This window comes from Myotis lucifugus, unplaced genomic scaffold (genome assembly GCF_000147115.1).
Source record: "Myotis lucifugus unplaced genomic scaffold, Myoluc2.0 scaffold_63, whole genome shotgun sequence".
Lineage (NCBI taxonomy): Eukaryota > Metazoa > Chordata > Mammalia > Chiroptera > Vespertilionidae > Myotis > Myotis lucifugus.
In genome coordinates, this window is record NW_005871111.1 from 4,777,283 (window position 1) to 4,798,449 (window position 21,167).

Consider the following 21,167-nt stretch of genomic DNA (forward strand, 5'->3'; position numbering starts at 1 on the left):
AAGATGATGACTGAGAATTGACCATTGGTTTGGGCAAGATACTGGACACTAATGATATTAAAAAAAGGGATTTCAAATCTATGAATGCTCTTCCTCATTTTCTCTTCTGTTTTAGATAATCGTTTTATGCTTCCATTTTATTTTCATAGGTATAGGTCTTTCTTTTTCCTCCTCCTCCTCCTCCTCCTCCTCCTCTTTTTTGGTGTTCTGGTAATTACTTCTAGAGGCCCAGACTACAGCCTGCTCTGTCACCTAATAATTTAATTTTTAAAATTTTTTATTATAGACATTCAATCTTATATTAGTTTCAGTTGTACAGCATAATGGTTAAACGTTTATACAAGTTACAAAGTGGTCTTCTAAAGAGCTTCCCAGAGAAGAAAATGCTAAATGAATTTATCACCACTGAACCAGTATTAAAAGGACTTCTTGAAGGAGAAGACGAAGGTGAAGATGAAGATGAAGATGAAGGTGAAGAAGAAGAAGAAGAAGAAGAAGAAGAAGAAGAAGGAGGAGGAGGAGGAGGAGGAGGAGGAGGAGGAGGAGGAGGAGGAGGAGGAGGAGAAGGAGAAGGAGAAGGAGAAGGAGAAAAAGAAGAAGAAGAAGAAGAAGAAGAAGAAGAAGAAGAAGAAGAAGAAGAAGAAGAAGAAGAAGAAAAATGAATAATAAAATGGCAATAATTACATGCTTATCAATAATATTTTAAATGTAAATGGATTAAATGCTCTAGTCCAGTGGTTCTCAACCTTCCTAATGCCATGACCCTTTAATACAGTTCCTCATGTTGTGGTGACCCCCAACCATAAAATTATTTTCGTTGCTACTTCATAACTGTAATTTTGCTACTGTTATGAATCGTAATGTAAATATCTGATATGCAGGATGTATTTTCATTGTTACAAATTGAACATAATTAAAGCATAGTGATTAATCATAAAAACAATATGTAATTATATATTGTGAAATATTTATTTCTAATTACAAATAAATGAAATTTTGTCTTGAAGCATGGTGTAGCATGGGTAACAGTCTTAATATAACGACAGTAAACTACATTGCTACATTTTGCGACAGTATGTGAAAAAAGCCAACATCATTGCTAAGGTTGAGATTGCTTCTTTCTCACCAGATCAGAAATTCTCGGGGCAGTCTTTGCAAGAGCACAACAAAGATCAGCTTCCACAACAAGTCTACTTCTGTATTTAGACTTGATAACCAACAAGGTGGAAAACCCTGTTTCACAAAGATATGTTGTTGGAAATGGAAGAAGAAGGCGCAACACAGTCTCAGACAGAACAGGGTATGACTGCAAACACTTGATCCAGAATTTTGTAACTGGCATTGTAGAGAAATCAGTTCTCGCTGCATCATTGTTAATAAGTTCAATGAACTCCTCTTGTGCGGTCTCAGGAACATCTTCAACTTTGACTGTGAATGGGCTTCTGGCAAGTGCAAATGGGGTGTCAGGTAGATTTGGAAAGTACGATGAAATTTCATCTGCAAGCATGTGCAAGTGTTCTTTCACAGAAATTATCATTATAATCCTTTTGTCTGGTTCAATGTCATGTTCCTCAAAGAAAGCAGATAAGGTAGGCAACATGTACATTTTATTTTCATCCAATTTTTTTTGCCAAAGCTGAAGTTTCATTTGGAATGATTGGATCTTTTCAGACAAATCGAGGCATGTTGCATTTGGTCCTTGCAGTGATAAATTTAACTCATTCAAGATGGCAGAGATGTCAACCAAGTAAGCTATTTTCTGCAGTTCACTTTTATCGCAGAAAAGTGCCTCGAACTGCGGCCTTGCTTTCTGATTAAAAAACGTTTTGAGTTCATCACAAAGCTCAAAAACACGTTTTAAAATTTTTCCTCTCGACAAACATCTCACTTCAGTGTGAAATAGCAGAGCATTATTCAGCACATCCAACTCGTTGCACAGTTGCGAAAACAGTCGACTGTTTAAAGTGCTCACCTTAACAAAACTGACAAGCTTATGACGCTTTTCATTACTTCTTGTAACGCTTGTGGCAGCGTCTTCGTTGCTAATATTTGCCGATGTATCATACAGTGAGTTCCGATGACTTTTGGTGACTCATTCAGTACCAAACGTTGAAATCCAGATCGACATCCTAGCATAGCTGGAGCACCATCTGTGCAAACACCACAAACCTTTTCCTAAGAGATCTTATGCTCTTTCAGAAATGAACCAACTGTGTCAAATACATCACGTGCAGTAGCTGTCATTTCAAGAGGTTTGCAAAAAAGAAACTCATCTTTAAAGTCGCCATCATTAATATACCTCACGTAAACCAGTAACTGTGAACAATTGGCAACGTCTGTAGATTCATCAAGCTGGATACTAAATATTGGAAGTGGAGCAGATTTAATTTCCTGGATTTCCTGATCAAGAATATCAGCAGACATGTCATCTATTCTTCTGCGGACAGTGTCGTTAGATAAGGAAATTGCACTCAATTTCGTAACAAATTCATCTCCGATCATAACTCGAACAAAGTCTTTGGCCGCTGGCAACAGTAAATCCTCAGCAATGGTGTGAGGTTTCATAGCTCTGGCGATTCTGAGTGCCACCAAATATGAAGCTTCAATGGCTGCTACATTTTGTTTGTGGTACTTGCCACCAGTGTCAAGTCTGGCTTTCTTGAGTCCATCAGCTTTGCTTCTAAAATAGTTGGTATCCTTGTCGGCAAAGCTTGGATGCTTGCCATCAAAATGGCATTTTAGTTTGTTCGGCTTCATAGATTCGGCTGATATAACTTCACAACAAATAACACATTGCGGTTTCTCAATTCCTGCTGTAATTATTGAGGTGAAACCATACTGTAAAAAATCCTCACTATATTTTCTTTTCTTAACGTTCTTCTCTACATGATCCATTGTCATGGGATGGTTTGCTAATGAAAATAATATATAACAATAGCTTTAATAATACAAAAGATGATACATGGCATAGTTCAGTCAATACAGTTCATTAAAGTTTCCTATGATTTACCATTCTGTGTTGTTTTTATTTACATACCTATTACTATCACAAGGGGGCAGTATTGACATCAACCACAGCTGAATATAAAAAGACCGATCAGCATCCAGATTAAGTTCCCATGGTACAGATATTTTTTTTTGCAGTAGTTGATGATTTTACAGTACATGATTTTACATTTACCCAGTAATTATAATTCATGAAGTGTCGTTTTACCTCCAATACTGCTGCTTTCAACACAGTAGCTGCTTTTAACAGAGTAGCTGCTTTCAACCCAGCAGCTGCTTTCTACACAGTAGCTGCTCTCTACACATGTGTGACTGGTCCGAATAAGTACATTATGGCGCCAACCCTGTCACATACACCTGTATTTGTACAGGGTGTATGTGATGGGGTTAGTGCAATAATGTCATCAGGTCGGGTACTCGTATGTGGGCATATCTGTATGTGGGCGGATAGAGGAGTGGTGTCTCGATTCCTAAGACCATCGAAAATATGTGTTTTCCGATGGTCTTAGGCGACCCCTGTGTAAGGGTCGTTTGACCCCCAAAGGGGTCGCGACCCACAGGTTGAGAACCGCTGCTCTAGTCAAAGACATAGGGTGGCTGAATGGACAAGAAAACAAGACTCATACACATGTTCGGTGCCAACTCTTCATTTTTATATTTGAATGGTTATTTTAGGGTTTCTAGTATAAATTTAGCTCATCACAGTCAACCTTCAAGCAATATTATACCACTTCACATATAGTGCAAGATACCGGGCACTGATGATATTAACATCAGTAGACTGGAGTAGACTTGAGGCTGAGGCAATGATTTCCAATGTTATGGTTATTATTTGAGCTTATAGAAAATCATACTGTTACTCCTTCCACCCTGCTACCTTCACCAGAAAAGTAGATATATGGCCTATTCATTCATTTCCACAATATATTTCATTTCTCTTTTTTGCCTTTGTGCTCTTGTTGTTATATGGTTTACTCCTACATGTGTTATAAATCTTACAATACATTGTTATTTTTGTTTCAGTACGTTATATTTAAAAGAGATTTTAATAAGAAAACAAAATCTTTATTTTTGTGTGTGTGTAGATCCAAATTTCCTTCTGGTATCATTTCCTTCTGCCTGAAAGATTTTCTTTAACATTTCTTATACTTAAAGTCTGGTGATGAATTATTTCAACTTTTATATGTCTGGTAGAAGTCTTTTTGGTTGTTATTTTTATTTGTGGGTTGGTTTAGTTTAGATATAATTCTTTACAGTTAAATTGTTTGCTGATGTACAAAATGGAAAAGGATGATGGAGGAAAGAGTAAAGCTACTCAAGTAGTATAGTCAATGAGTAGGAGAGAAAGAACAGGATTCAGAACAGATGGCTTGGCTACAGTTGCAGTCATAAAAATTTATATGGTAACAAGAGAGAAGACTGAGCAGATATCTACGGATGTGACTGAGTTGATTGATTTGTTAATGGATCCAATCAAACTGGGTTTAAATCCAAGATCCACTATTAAATAGCTGAGTATTCTTCAACAAAATTATTTCAACCTTTGAACTTCAGCTTTCAAATCCATAGGATAAAGATAACACCTTCACCACAGTGACTATAGCAATGAAATGAGTTAATATATAACAAACACTTAACATGTAGCCTGGCACATTGTAAGTGCTCAGGACCTGTGAGGAAAAAAAATGTGTAGCTTTTCTTAACTTTATTGCTTAAGTCAAGAAGAAAATATTCCAAGATCTCATTTTTCTACCTTTACTTTCTCCTCTCCTCCTTCTCTCATCCCTCCTTTCTTCCCAAAAGAACATTTCAAAACCCAAATGCCAAGCTGTCTGCAGATGCGGTGTTCAAGACTGATAACATTTGGAGGCCAGATGTTAACTGACACAAACACTATTAAGTGCTCTGTAGACCGGAGGCTGAGGCAATGATTTCCAATGTTATGGTTATTATTTGAATTTATAGAAAACCATACTGCTACTCCTTCCACTCTGCTACCTCCACCAAAAAAGTAGATATATGGCCTATTCATTCTCAAGAGATTATAATTTTTTTAAACACAAAGCTCTTGAAATATTAAGTGATGGCATTTCACAAACCTAAGACAGGAAATGCATCTTCAACGACGACCTCAACACCTACTTGAAGCTCTATGAAAGGTCAGTAACTTGCAGAATTTGATCTGAAAACCAATCTAATTTTCTGAAATAATCCTAGAGAAACAATCACAAAAAAATGCTTCAAACCTGTAACAAGTTTTTACATCAACTGTACTTCCTTAGGATTAGTGTGGGAGCTGTCCCAATGACAGGAAGTCAATAAATGAGCCCTTCTCCTAATGTATTTTTAAATGGCAATAATATGGGTCTTCTATGAATCACTGAGGTGATTGTGTTTAATATACTCACTTGCTCTCTCCATTAATCCTTTGAACAGGCATTGGTTCAGAACTAGCAGTGTGTCCCAAACACAGTGCCAGGCACTAGTTAATATATTGGTAATTACAATAAATGGAGCTTTGAGTTTATGAGAGAAGGGACAAGTGCAAAATTAATAAGCCTACAAATAGATGTAGCAAAAAGTCCTAATAGGTATTATGTAGACAAGGGAACCTACTTAATTAATGAGTTAGGAAGGAATTTTTTAGTAGGTGACTTAATCCAAGGCTTAAAGAATAAGAAGGCAGCCATACAAAAAGTAGAGAAGAGAACAAGCAAAGACCAGCATTTATTTTTCATTCAAAAAATGTTTATTCCGCACTTTCTCTGAGCCAGGAACTGTCTGAAGCAATGGAAATACAGCAGTGAACAAAACACACATGTGCAAAATTGCTGAAGTGGGAAAGGATTTGGCATGTTTTGGGGACAGAAGGAAAACCTCTGAACCTGATTTATACTGGGCAGAGGAGAGTGTGGTTTAAGATGAGGTTGGGGTGTGGCAGGAGCTAAGAGTGACTTTTTTTTTATTCTTTTTTGTTTAAAGTATTACATATGTCTTCTTTTCCCTCCATTGATCTCTCCCCGGCCACTCCCATCCCCCAGCACTTGCCCTCACCCCCCTAGTGTCTGAGTCCATTGGTTATGCTTGTATGCATGCATACAAGTCCTTTGGTTGATCTCTTACCCTCCCTCCACCTCCCCGCCTTCCCTCTGAGGTTTGATGGTCTGTTCCATGCTTCTCTGTCTCTGGATCTATTTTTGTTCATCAGTTTATATTGTTCATTATATTCCACAAATTAATAAGATCATGTGATATTTATCTTTCTCTGACTGGCTTATTTCACTTGGCATAATACTCTCCATGTCCATCCATGCTGTTGCGAATGGTAAGAGTGCCTTCTTTTTTATAGCAGTGTAGTATTCCATTGTGTAGATGTACCACAGTTTTTAATCCACTCATCTGCTGATGGGCACTTAGGATATTTCCAAATCTTAGCTATTATAGGTTGTGCTGCTATGAACATAGGGGTGCATATATCCTTTCTGATTGGTGTTTCTAATTTCTTGGATATAGTCCTAGAAGTGGGATCACTGGGTCAAATGGTAGTTCCATTTTTAATTTTTTGAGGAAACTCCATACTGTTTTCCACAGTGGCTGTACCAGTCTGCATTCCCACTAGTAGTGCACAAGGGTTCCTTTTTCTCCACATCCTCACCAGCATTCCTGTTTGTTGATTTGTTAATGATAGCCATTCTTACAGGTGTGAGATGGTATCTCATTGTCATTTTGATTTGCATCTCTCAGATGATTAGTGACTCTGAGCATGTTTTCAGATGTCTCTTGGCCTTCTGTATGTCCACTTTCAAAAAGTGTCTATTTAGGTCCTTTGCCCATTTTTTTATTGGATTGTGTATCTTCCTTTTGTTAAGTTGTATGAGTTCCCTATTAAGTTTGGAGATTAGACCCTTATCAGATATAACATTGGCAAATATGTTCTCCCATTCAGTGAGCTTTCTTGTTGTTTTGTTGATGGTTTCTTTTGCTGTTCAAAAGTTTTTATTTTTATGTGGTCTCATTTGTTTATTATCTCCTTAGTTTCCATTGTTCTAGGAGCTGTATCGGTAAAGATATTGCTGTGACATTTGTTGATATTTTGTTGCCTGTGGAGTTTTCTAAGATTTCTATGGTTTCCCATCTTACCTTTAAGTCCTTTATCCATTTTGAGTTTATTTTTGTGTATGATGTAAGTTGGTGGTCTAGTTTCATTTTTTTGCATGTATGTCTAATTTTCCCAACACCATTTATTGAAGAGACTGTCTTGACTCCATTGTGCGCTCTTGCCTCCTTTGTCAAATATTAATTGAGCATAATGGCTTGGGTCTACTTCTGGGCTCGCTGTTCTGTTCCATTGGTCTATATGTCTGTACTTGTGCCAGTACCAGGCAGTTTTGAGAATAGTAGCTTTGTAATATAGCTTTATATCTGGTATTATGATCCTTCCAACTTTGTTCTTTCTTCTCAGGATTGCTGCAGTAACTTGGGGTCTTTTTTTATTCCATATAAATTTTTGGAGAGTTTTTTTTAGGTCTGTGAAATATGCCATTGGTATTTTAATGAGGATTGCATTGAAGCTATAGATTGCTTTGGGTAGTATGGACATTTTAATGATTTTGATTCTACCAATCCATGGACATGCTATATTCTTCCATTTGTTTATGTCTTCCTCTATCTCTTTTTTTTATGTTCTGTAGTTTTTTGAGTACAGGTCTTTTACCTCCTTAGTTAAGTTTATTCCTAGTCATCTTAATTTTTTTTTTTGGTGCAATGGTAAATGGGATTTTTTTTTTAGTTTCTCTTTCTGTGAGTTCATTATTGGTATATTAAAAAAGCCATAGATTTCTTGGTGTTAATTTTGTATCCTGCCACTTTGCTGAATTCATTTATTAAGTCTAGTAGTTTTTTATGGAGACTGTAGGGTTTTCTATGTACAATATTATGTAATCTGTGAATGATGACAGTTTTACTTCTTCTTTTCCAACTTGGATGTCTTTTATTTCTTCTTCTTGTCTGATTGCTATTGCTAGCACTTCCAGTACTATAGGAGCAACTTTTAATCCATAGTAAAGAGTTTGGATTTTATTCTAAGTACAATGGCATGATTTGATTTTTGTGCTTTTGCTGTTATGTGGAAAAGGTTTAGAGGATGATGAGAAAGTAGAAGCATGGAGATTCATAGGGTGGATATTCTAGTTCAAGGGAGATTCTAATGCCCTGAAATAGTGGTGGCAGCAGAGACAGAGAAAAGGGTATAGTTTTGATGTAGGATTGTGGACACTTGACCAACTGAAAAACAAAATGGGGGGGTTGAAGAAGGAGGTAAAATCATGGATGGTTGTGGTTTGTAAAACTGAGTAGATTATTTACCACAGTGGGGGAAACCAGCTATGTAAGGGTTTGGGATGGGATGGGTACTGGGAGAGGTTTGGGCTAAAGGTGAAAATAAGTTCATGTTTTTCTGGATCAACTCTTACAATTAAATTAATCCAAAAGTGAAATTCAGTGTCTCATGAGATAAACACATCTCTCATCACTAGTGTATGCAAACGTGCTAAATAAGCATTATCTACAATATTTCAACTAGATTTCAAGCAGCATCTAGAACTGATTTCCAGATGGTATATGAGAACTTGTTTGTTTTTTTAAAGCAAGAATTTATTGAAGCTATTACTGGTTGAATAGGAATTGGTTTTCCCAGATCAATCTCATTTCTTTTGAAGGGAATTTCAATTACTTTTGAGCTATTGTAGGATTACTAAGCATGCTTATTCATAAATATTTTATTTAATTAATAGATAAATAGATTTTCTTATTGACAGAACTGCCAAACTTATAAGTGGGAGTGTTTATATCTTGTTAAGAACGAATTGATTATCTTTTATGACAATCTCTTAGGAAAGGTGGGGAATGCAGGCTGGAAAATATTGAGCTAGTAGGATAATCTGTATCACAGCTAGGGCAGCAGTCACACAAAGTAGCAAGGTCCCAATCATGGTTCCCTCCACCCCAGCTTTATAAAGTCCACATACAATACACATTCCTACACAATTATTCTCATCTGGGAGACCCTACTTTTCCTTAGAATCATTGTCCTATAGAAAGTTATCTTTACTTTTAAGAGTTACATGCATTAGGGGGGTTTAGTGCTACATTCTCAGGCCTAGAATAGTGCCTTGTTTCATAGTGGGTTCCTAATACATATGTGTTGAATTAGTGAATGATCATTAACATTATAAAACTACATTAAGCCACACTTGAGAACTAATCTTTCTTCCATCTCCAAAATCTCTGCAAAATGTCTAATCTCAGAGGTACTTCAGAGATCTGTTCATTCATTTATTCATTCATTTCAGGGGGAAGATGGAGGGGTAGCAGGCAGGACACAGAGAGTCCCTGTTTCATTTTAGTGATTTCCACATAGGAACTAAGAGCCAGGTCTCCAGAATCCCAGAGCTTTGCAGCATTACTCTGCTACCTCTGGTTAAACCTTTCTGTGGGGAAAGCAGTTTGGGATTATTGCCATGAATGTTATTTTCAAATCCCCTGGAAGAAAGGGAAGCTGCTTCTAGAATTCAGATGAGCTGCACATCACAGTTCTTCCTACACTACGGGAGGGAAGTCACACACTTTGGAAATAGGCTCTTAGGGTCGAACCATGACATTCTGCTGTAGCTGTGACCAGAGGAGGTCTGCTTACCCTCAGCCAGGACATGGGCTCTCCGTCATGCTGGCTGTGACCTCACACAGTGAAGTCCTTCATTAGAAAGCAGCACCGGTTGCAGCCTGCAACCATGAATTATACAAGAGTGGACAAAAGTAGGTTAATAATAATAAATAATAAATACAACAATGAATAAATAAGTAATAACCCAAGAATAAACTGTGTGTTTCACATACTCACAACTGTAAGCTTGCCTTTGCCCACCCCTGGATAAAAGTAGTCACCATCAAGTGGGTAAGGGTGGGCGTTCCTCTGCAGCTTTCCATCTCCAGGGACCAGAGAGCCCCCTGGGGTGATGGTCAATATAAGCACATAAATAAATGGTTATTTATTTTTATCAAAATGATAAGCAAGCATTTGAAGATGTTAGTTTCTGAATACAATTGAGGGAAATATTTTGTAAATCTTTAAAGAAACAGCATTTTGTTTCATGAATACACCCAACACACACACACACACACACACACACACACACACACACACACTCTATACACAAACATACACCTTTCATAGACACAAAAGTTTTCAAAAACCAAAACGATTGGGAGTGAGTTCCTTGGATACTGCGGGGACGGTGGGGAAGGACGAAGAAAGGAAACTTTAGACTCTGTGTAGAAACTCTCTTCTGAGGTCATCCCCTGCCGGAAGTTTGAATCCAAACTGAAATGGCTTTTTTCCAGATGAGAAATAAAACTGTGAGGTCCTCACGTCCCCTCAACAAATATTTGTTCTATGCCTTCTGGCATAAGACTCAGCTCTAAGCCCTGAGAATACAAAAATGAATAAGGCACCCTGGTTGGTTTGCTCAGTGGTTAGAGCATCAGTCAGAAGGCCAAAGGGTCTTGGTTTGATTCCTGGTCAAGGGCATATACCTTGGTTGCAAGTTTGATCCTCGGCCCTGGCTGGGGTGCATGGGGGAGGCAACCAATCAATGTATCTCTCTCCCCCTCCTCCATCCCTTCCATGCTCTAAAAATCAAAAAAAATATCCTCAGGTGAGGATTTTGAAAAATGAATGAGACTTAGTCCCTGCTTCAAGGTCACAGGCTAGTGGAGTGAAAGGGATCCCTACACAGAGGCATGCAGCCCAGTGTGGCAGGTTCTGAGATCAAGAGGGGGGTTTTGGGGACATGGAGGCGAGGTCACACTTTAGATTTTTTTCAAAAAAGTTTCACACTTTGGAACCTCCGTTTTCTCCTCTTTGAAATGGATCGGAGAGAATTAGCCTGGCAGAGCTAAGAATTCGATGATGTAGAAGATAATCAGTGAGTAATATTTAAGAAAAAAAGAGCAAAACTGAGATAGCGGGGCACTTTCCAAAATGGTAGTGAGCTCCTCTGCTGACCTGGGAGTCTAAACCTCTTTGAAGAGTTTGTGATATTTTCAGTGAGGCTGTTCGTTAGAATCAGCCAAAGAGACTCAGCTAGAGAAAGACTGAGTTCAAGGAAAAATCTCCTCTGATTCGCAAGTGAATTATTCCTGCCTTTGTTACAGAAATTGGGGTGTGTGCAGGTAATTGGGGATCAGAAAACTACCACCCTGGGGACAATTGCAGGCAGTTCTGCAGCCACCTGGCTTAGCTTGAATTCTTGGAAGTAGAACTTTCTTAGTTTAATAAAAGGTTTCATGAACACCTTGTGGGCCTGCTCTTTATCCCTAGTGTTTCCTCTGAGGCTTATGAATAAGGCTTCAGTCCTATTTCTCCCTCCAAGACTGGCACACAGCCCCACCTGCTCTGCTTGGAGGCTGTGAGGTGAAGCCCGAGGAAGCGGTAGCTGTCTTCTGCCATCTGCTGGCTAGGTCCCTGCACCAGCTCAGGGCTGGCTCCGCATGGATTCCTAGGGAGTGAAAACCAGGAGAGAAAGTGTGGGGCAGAGAGTGTCCCTGCTTTGAGTAAAAAGAAAGAGATGAGAAGATGGCAAACAGAAGTTGATCCAGGAAAACTTGTCCCATCCTGAGGATTTGCATACAGAGGTCATCATCTGAAATATCAATGCCAGAGACTTTTCTATGTGAGTTTGTTTTGTTGGTGGGGAACACCGCAGTGTATTTTATTTTATTATTTCTAGATTATTGACTCACAAGGCTTATCAAATAAGTTAATGCCACATCTCCATAGACTCATTTGAAGGGAAGAGCAGAAACTCATGCCAGTGGGAACTGAGATAAGGGTAAGGAGACAGGAAGAGAGAAGAGATAGGAAAGATATTTCACAATAAATTGCAGTATTCTTTGGTTGGTTCGCTGACAGTTGTTGGAGACTGTTTACAAGGCTCTAATCCAGATGGAGACTATTTACAAGGCTCTAATCCAGATGTCTGGGACACAAAAGTGAGCGACATTGGGTCCCTTCTCCCTTAGAGATAAGGAGAGAGGAGCAAGTGCCACACGCAGTAAAGGAGTGCAGGAGAGCACAGAGGAGGAGCATGCACCTCCATGGAACCGGCTGCAGTGTCAGGGAAAACTGACTAGAAGAGGTGATGTGAGCTGGATTTTGAAGACAGTGGCATACGGGAGACAGTGGTGAGAAGGGCATTCCGGTTACAGGGAGCACCAGTCCTCATACACAGCATCACCCACGACCACCGCTGCCTCCAAGGAGCTGAGAACTCTGGATACAAAGCAGGAGAAAGTGGTTAAAATATTAGTTCTTAGGCAACAAGCCATTGATCAGTCCAGGGCACTCATCCGAAGCAGGGAGGAGCAGGCAGAATCTCGTGGGAGGGCAGCCTACAGGATCCTGGACCTCAGAGAGCGGGGCTGGGACAGGAGATGGGGGTCGGGGGTTGTCTCTGACCCTAGAAAAATTGTTTCAGTCCCTGTGCTGGATAATGACAGCCCCTTCCTGGCAGTACAGTCAAATATTCCAAAACTCATGATTGACATCCTCTCGTAATCTACCTGAAATTCTGAGTGGCCTCTTCTGAAGACCTAAATACTGAAGTAGCTCCAAGTTCAAGGATATCAACTGCAATGTTATTGCAAATCATAAGTATGAGGGGCAACAGGAGGAAAAATGCTCTAGAAACAATGCTACAGCTTCTGGATGAACCAGTAAGTAGCCCATGGAAAATGATAATTCTGAAAACTGCACTACAATGCAAAATACTTGTGAAGAAAAGTCAAGCCCTAACCGGTTTGGCTCAGTGGATAGAGCGTCCGCCTGTGGACTCGAAGGTCCCAGGTTCGATTCCGGTCAAGGGCATGTACCTTGGTTGCGGGCACATACCCAGTAGGGAGTGTGCAGGAGGCAGCTGATCGATGTTTCTCTCTCATTGATGTTTCTAACTATCCTTCTTCCTTCCTTCCTCTCTGTAAAAAATCAATAAAATATATTTTTTAAAAAAAGTCAAGATCCAATCTTGCTGGGAAAATGTTCAGAAGGAAAAACACTAAACTGCAAATAAAGGCAGTATATTTTTCTCTATTAATATAAGCTACAAATAAAGGCAGTGTTTTTTCTCCATTATCTATGTTTTATATAATATTCTTATATTACTTTTGTAATATTTTCTAGTGTAAAGAAACCTAAAGGTGAAATGTGTGTGCTAGATTAAGGCAGAGGCAAAAATTACCCTAAATAAATAATGACCCCATTTATGTGTTTGTTTCTGATATTTCAGATTCCATTTTCTTCTCGAATTGTATTCCCATTTGTATAGCATATTCACTTTGCTTCAGTGTGTCCTCAGTCTCCCCCTTGCCCACACCCCTCCTCCCACCCTGGATCTGTGGGACGCATTGTGATGTCTGCTCGCTAATTTTGCTGTGACTGGGGCTGGTGTCTGGTTGGTGATTCATGTTTGTTCCTAAGTTGTACATCTGTGTTGGTTGCTTTGAAACAGTGCCCCAGGGAATATGAAAGGCCATTTGTCTCACTGAGACAGCTTCTTTGGACCAGAGAATTCTTCCCTGGCTTCTTCTGAATTCCAGCAAGCTCTTCTCCGAGTTCAGGCAGGGTAAAAATGGGGGGGGGGGCAGCATGGAGAGAGTTTTGGTATCTGGATCTAGTCCTTGCTTACCTGGCAAGACCAAACTTTCCTGAACCTGACACTGGGGGCAGAATGCCTTGTGGACTTATTTTCTGCCCACCAGGAATACCTCTGGCAGAAAAGAGAGCAGAGTGAGCCCGGGTGGAAACCCTCAATGAAAAAAGTTCTGAGAGTGTGGTAGGCATACCCACTGGGCGCCTCTTCTAAGATTTCAGCACATGTATACACAGCAGTGATATTCATAATATTCCATTACTGGTACCTCATGGGCACTGACCAGTTCAATGGGCACAGGCTGAAGGTAGCGATAGCGCTGAAGGCAGAGGCCCGTGCTGCTCCAGACACCAGCCCTTTCGTTAGGAGATCACCTGCACGGTCACCTGGAGGGCCTGGGACAATGGCTGGCTGCCAGCTGGTACAAAAGCATTTCGATGTTTTAATATCCGTAAAGGCTGTTCAGATACATACCAAGTGAATAACGACATCAACACTCATGAAGTTTCACAGCTCATGCCCACTCTTAAGCTTTATGGAGTCCCATCCTCACCTTGGAAGAACCTACCCTCTTTGTCCTCAAGAAGAGTTCAGGGCCAGCATCAGGACCTGCTGGTTCTACAGGATCCGGGTGGCCCCAAGGAGCCCTTATCCACAAAGGAGCTCTTCATTTTGCTCAACAACTAGTATAGATCTCGCCCAAGGAAAGTTCGAAAGTCAGCTTTCATTACATTTTCACTGGGCTTACAACATAGCCCTACCTCCGGGCAGGCTGGCAAGCAGGCTGGTACATGTGAACCACTGCCCACCTGCCTGCTCGCTCACAGTCTGTGAAGCACAGCCCATCCCAGCCACGTAGCCTGCTGTGAAAACCTGTCCGCAGCGCCTTGGGTGCCCAAATGAGTATTGGATTGTTGTGGCCTTTCCTTGACCTTTTAAGGGGAGTCTTGCTAACTGCTTCTTATCAGACACCTGGAGTTTGTGGGTTGGCGGAAGCCTCTTCTCAGAATGGTCTCCGGGGAAGCAGGCTAGCCCTGCCTTCTGTCATTTCTCCTTTCAATTAATAGATTTCTTGTTTCAGGGAACCCTACAGCTTCAGGGTAATTTGCTGCCTTCCCTGTCTCATTCAAGCTAACAGCCAAGGTTGCTCATAATCTGACTGACTCTCCACATACCAAACACAAATTTTGTTTGAATCCAGAGACTGGAGGGAAATTGCACCCTGTCACCCAGCAGGGCTTTCGGGAACTCTGCGACCAGAGTGGAGAAATGAGTTGGAAGACTAGGGTGTTCCAATTCTCATTCTGTGACATTGAGCAACGTCTGTGACATTCTCTAAGCCTCATTTCCCTCAAATGTACAGTGGGATCTACATTTACAGGGTTGTGATGAGGGGGTAAGTGGAATAATGAATCAGAAAGCAATTTGTAAACTAAAGAAATATAAGCAAAATCCTCGCCAAAAGAGCAGGTTGTAAGAACTAGTGCGAGAAAAGGACCATGCACGTAGAACTAAGTGATGGCAGCTGGATGAGTACAGAGGAAGCCCACTGTTGTGGTCTGACTTGGCAAAGAGAACATCCCAGCCCCGTACCTTCTCCAACACCTGCCTGCAGAGCGTTAGCTGGGGAGCAGTGAGTGGTTTAGAGAAATGCTGGGCAAGACAGTGACTGTCACTTTGAGGCTCAGGGAGGCTGTGCACACAAGGAAAGTGTAGAGGAGATGATGGAGAGCATGGGAAGGACACACGGCGCCTCAGGCAATACCAGGATGGGCACATCAGAGAAAATCTCTACTGCTCCTGTGTGTTGATTGACCAGAGCTTGTTCAAATAATTTACCCCCAGTGAGGGAGACTGACCAGAAATCTTAATGGCACGCCTCTGCTGGAGCGAGTGGCTGTACCCTCCTTCAGAGATAAAACTCTGCAGCCCTTGAGGGTAATTTGACATTATCAGATTAAGTTCTCCTCTGTGGTTAACCTTGCATGTGAATATTAAATCTCAGATTGGACCTCCTAGCCAGTCAGCCAGTGGATGATTTCAGGATAGCACTTTGTCCGGAAACATTCAGAAATATGGGTGTTGCCTCTTTAATGACACTGTGAGAGTTATTTCTGGCAGGAAGAAGTCTCCCCACTAGGAAGACTCATTCAAGCGATGGTTCAGTGTCTGACACCTAGAGCACTGTTAGCGCTGCCTCCGGGCCGCTTATCATCACCGAGTTATTTTGTGGTCGGCTCTCATTTTGAAATTGTCAAAGTTGTTGCTCTGCTCCGGGATTCCAATCCTGGCTCTGTTCTTTGCTAATGACTGAACTTCTGTGGGAGTGTTTCCTTTATGCAAAGTGGGAATAGTAATGACTACAACTCAAAGCTGTTCGGAGTATTAAAACTTTCCATACAGTGTGAAGTTTTACGTCAAGTGCCTGGCACACATCAGCGTGCATTGTCTGTGTGTCCGACGCCCTCCCGCATGCTGCCACGTGACCAGAGTTTTCTGCTCTCTTTTTCAGCTTTGATGTGGAAAATGGCCCTTCCCCAGGTCGCAGCCCGCTGGACCCCCAGGCCAGCTCTTCCTCTGGGTTGGTACTTCACGCCACCTTTCCCGGGCACAGCCAGCGCAGAGAGTCCTTTCTCTACAGATCAGACAGCGACTATGACCTGTCACCAAAGGCGATGTCGAGAAACTCTTCGCTTCCCAGCGAGCAGTGAGTACCAGCTCCATCTGGTTTCCGGGCTCACTCTGACCTCATCCTTAACCCTGTCTCAGCAGCAGCAGCAACACTTCCCCCTTAGCCCGCAGGGAGGAGCAAGGAGGCAAATGAGTGTGAGCAGAGGTGATGGTGATGACCATCGTGAGGACTTTAATGCTCTAGAGCTAGGGTCTCCAAGGGTGTCACATGCCTCCGGCCCAGTGTTCAGTTCACATCTGTTACTGATATTTTTTTGGCCTCATTCTCTGAACTGCTAAAGCGTTTATGAGAAGATGAGAACCTTAACACTTCTTACAAATCGCGCTTAAATTTTCCACAGCGTGTGCGACATGAGGCTACAGTAGAGAAGAAAAATGGTGGTTGGTGACATGCGTCCTCTCTCAGTGGCCTTTGCTGGGTGACATTTAATCGTCTGCCTTCCAGCCACATGTCTGTGTCCTTTCTCTGGAACATGAACACAATGCCCACTTGTTGCCCGGCTCCTTGGTGAGACACGACACACATCCTCCACCGTCTTATTAAGCACAGCTCATGTTCTGTTTTGCTGCTATTAATTGTAGATCTCTAATTTTCATTTAAAGAACAACGGCGGAATTGTGTTACTTGTTTATTAAATTTTCGAAACCAAATAAAATTGGATGCTGAAATGCATGCCTTAAAAGGTTTCTGGGCACACGTACAGTTGTTTTTAACATCATATGTTATAAAAATATTCGTAGCTCCCTTCAGGCGCCAGCCTGGAAAATTCCACTGGGCTCTCTTCCTCTATTGGAAAGGAAGCTAAAAAGGGTCACCCTCTTGTGAAAGGGGCAGGGGGCATTTTAAAGCTACCAGTAAGAAAATACTCCCCAGGGCATTTCTGCTAACCAATTTTAATAGAAGCACCCCTGCCCTAAAATAATAATTGGGTAGGCCAAAATTCACTTATTCATTCCCTTGGCAAATATTTACTGAATCTCCCCTATGTGACGGGCAGTATACCATATACTTGGGGGGAGAGGGGGAGGTGAGGGCTGGAAGGGGTCAAAGGGTGGAAAGGGGGACATCTGTAACATTTTCCACAATCAAGATACATTTTTTTAAAATTAACAAAACAGTGGAAAAATCGCAGATGAGTTAAAAACCAACAACAGATATTCTCAAAAAGGTTACATGCTCTCAGGGCGGTTAAGTAAGGAAGATGAGAGGAACACCCACATAACCCTACTATTAGTGGGATCAAACATTTAATGCGTGCGTGCCAAGGGCCAGGTGCATTGACATATGTTATCTCTTTTATCTTCACGACAATCCTGGTACCATTATTGTCTCCACTGTATAGATGAGGAAACTGAGACTCTGAGAGACTGAGAAACCTGCCCTCCTCCCATGACGATATGCCGTGCTATGTCCAATGACCATATTATAACTGTTGGACTCTAGCCACCTATGTTCTTCAAACTACAAGGTAGACTCTACTACCAGGTAGAAAACAGATGGATGCACATTTGAGGTGCCTGAGGCTGGAAGAGAGGTAACCATTTTGCTGCAGATCATGTAGAACCAAGGAAGTTTCTGACCAAAGGGAGAGGAGCTTTGACAGTGGATATACCTGGAATTCTCTCTTCTGCTAAGAGTGACACCTTTCTAGTCTTCCTGTGTGGGGAGCACAGGGCATTGAGTGAGCTGGAAGTAATTAGAGCTCATTCATGTGGCGTCTCACAGATGAAAGACTGTCTTTGGGAGGCAGATAACGGTTCCCCAGACTCATGCCAAACAGCAGGATGGGTCTCAGTTTCATTTCTGAGGCTCCTCAGAAGGTTCTAATCAAACTTCAGATTAAACTCTGATGATTTCTTACTTAGAATCAAAAGGTTATAGACATTTTGAAGCTGAAGAGACCTTAATGATCACAGTCCAACTCAGCCTGTAGCTGTAGAAACAAAATCTAATTCTGAATGCCTCTGCATTCGGAATCCCTGATACTAATGGTTTTCCCTCTTTTCAGTTTTACCAAGCAGCAAAATGTTTCCCAAACTTTAGAACTAACATAGTATCGCCAACTTTAAATTGAGACAAGTAGGGATCGTATATGTTATCTAGTATCACCCTCAATTGTTAAAATGAAAAGTAAGAAGGCACACTTTCATAATAAACAACAGCCCTTCTCAAGAAAAAACAGTTGGCAACATAATCCCCTCCTATTATAGACACTAAAAATAAGATGCATTAAAATCTTTGCATGAATAAAAATAGCACAGCATTTGGTGTTGCAAATATTTCAACATTACATTAAAATTTTTACATCTTTGTCAATTTAGGAATTTATATTTCTCAACAAAACAAGAAGTGAAACTTGAATAATATCCAGATTTATCTGGCATTTTATTTTACCAGGACCATGTTGGAAAACCCAGTATCGCACAGGTATCTTGAGTTAAACTGAAGGAATGCTTTTAAAGATATTGCATTCAATTATTACTCTTCAGGGTGAATTGAAATAGAGCAGGGGTGGGGAGTGTCTGGCCCGAGGGCCATATAATGCTCTAGAAATCATTTGGTCTGGCCCTGCCAAGGCACTGGGGGTGAGTTAATTAGATGTTTGACCTAATATAGCAGGCTAATTTTTAAGTTGATAATTTTGTATGGCCCGCGAATGATGTTATAAATATCCAAATGGCTCTTGCCAGAAAATATGTTCCCCATCCCTGTATAGGACTGGCCCTGTTGCTCCCTGCTTTAAACTCTCCAGTATCTCTTCTCAGCTTTTTAAAGCCACCATTTATGTGCACATTAAGTTGTCTCTAGAACAAATAGTCAAGGGAACTGAGACCCAACAACCAAGAGGAAAAGCAGAAATAACAGCCCACCTGCTGATTGATTGACTACCCAAAAATACTAGAACACTGTGTTGTCTAGGACTTGAGTTAGACTTGACTACTATCCCACATGGCTTTAAGACACTAAATTATCTGTAAATAAAAGCACACATTTATCGAGCATTGCCTATGTGCTATGTACTATTTAAAGTACTTTATAGATTTTAACTCATTTAATCTCCATAACCCCAATATGGTTGGTACTATAATTTTCTTATCTTAAAGATAAGGGCATTGGAGCACAGAAAGATTAAGTAGCCTGCCCAATAAATGGGGGACCAACGCTTAAAACTCAGGGAGTCTAGGCAATTAAACTATAGGATATCCAGTACATAACAGACACTAAAGGAGGATGAAAAATAAAAATAATGGTATTAACCTCTGACTACTTTTCCAGATGTTATGAGGATCATATTCAGAGTTTCTTTAAAAAAACTTACTTGAATTTAGGCACTTTGCTAACAAATTGGACATCTGTATCTTCCAGGGAGGTGAAAAAATTAGTAAGTCAATAGGCAGTTTTAATACTCTCAAGTAAGGGCAATCCTACAAAGGTATGCACAGGACTTTGAGAGGTCCAGCCCGGCAGGGTAGGTAGCCCAGCTGAGGAGTTATAGCTAAGCTGGAAGACAGCAAAGAAGAAGGGGGTGCATGAGGAAGGGCAGCGTGCTAACTAACTCTCTAGTTGTCAGGAGCATTGTGGGAAACCACAGCTCAGTGTGACCGAGGCCAAGAATGTGAGCGGAAGAGAAAATGGTGAAAGATGAGGCTAGAGAAGTAAGCAGGAACCTCATCATGAGGGGCCTAGGCTAAGGAGCTGGCCTTTATGCTGCAGTGGGAGCTACCAAAAGTTTTGAAGCAAGAATATACATAATTAGAGGAATGTCTTTGAGAGATAGGTCTGATTACAGTATGAAGACTGGTTGGGAGAGTTGGCAAGCTTAAAGGCTAGTATCCAAGAGCCAAATGGGAGGCTTTGGTAATCCACAAAGCAGAGGATGGTGATCTAGCTTAGAGCAGATCCAGCGGGCAGTTAATGAATATTTGCAAGTTAGGATCAGCAGGGATTGTGGTTGGCTGTGAGGTTCCAGTCTTGACCAACAAGATAGGTGGTTGCACTATTCCCTAGGGCCAAGAACATTCTCTTATCACATGAAATGATGTCTACGAAGATGCCTTGTAAACTGTAAAGTACAACATAAATAGTTCCCTTGAGTGTGATGGGGGCAGACATGACTATCCTAAAGGAGTTCTCACCAGCTGGGAAGACAGACCTACAATTGTTTAACTATAATAGTAATGACGCCAAATACTAACAAGAATAACTGTAAATAACTGAAGAGCTTTCATGTGCAAAACACTAAGAGTCACATCCCACTTTACAGCAGAAGAAACTGAGGCATAGAGAGATTGCCTGATGTTTCCTAATTAGCAAGAGAGCCATTGAGAAACAAACCAACGCTGGCTGGCTCCATATAATCTATGATAATAAAAGCATAATAAGCTAATTAGACCAGACATCCTTCCGGATGACCTTCTAGATGAAGTTGGAGCTGTGAGAGAAGCCTGGGTCCCGGGTGCCAGAGGGAAGCCGGTGCCAGCAGCCGGGGGAAGGAAGGCCTACTCTTGAACAAATTTCATGCATCAGGCCTCTAGTAGTATATGTGTCTCTATAAGACAGACTAAAATCAGTGTTGCAAGAAAAAATACAAGTGAAATTCTATGTGTGGGTATGAAACAGAAATTAATAATATCTAGAATATAGCAGTAGCATAAGCATTTTTGCTTTCCAGAAAACTATTAAATTGAGACCTACACTCAATTCTAAGACCCAGTGTTCTCATCTCCAATTACTCTATCAAATTGTAATGTGCTGGTGTTGTCACT

At 40.9% G+C, this 21,167-nt stretch overlaps 1 protein-coding gene across 1 annotated transcript in view; it reads left to right on the forward strand.

The window, feature by feature from the left end:
- The window catches only part of PDE4B (phosphodiesterase 4B), a 341,369-nt gene that overhangs the window by 201,305 nt on the left and 118,897 nt on the right, over positions 1–21,167 (forward strand). Inside the window, exon 2 of the mRNA XM_006089790.3 lies at positions 16,222–16,416. Coding sequence (XP_006089852.1) covers positions 16,222–16,416 — 195 coding nt within the window. The remainder of the gene's footprint in view (positions 1–16,221; positions 16,417–21,167) is intronic.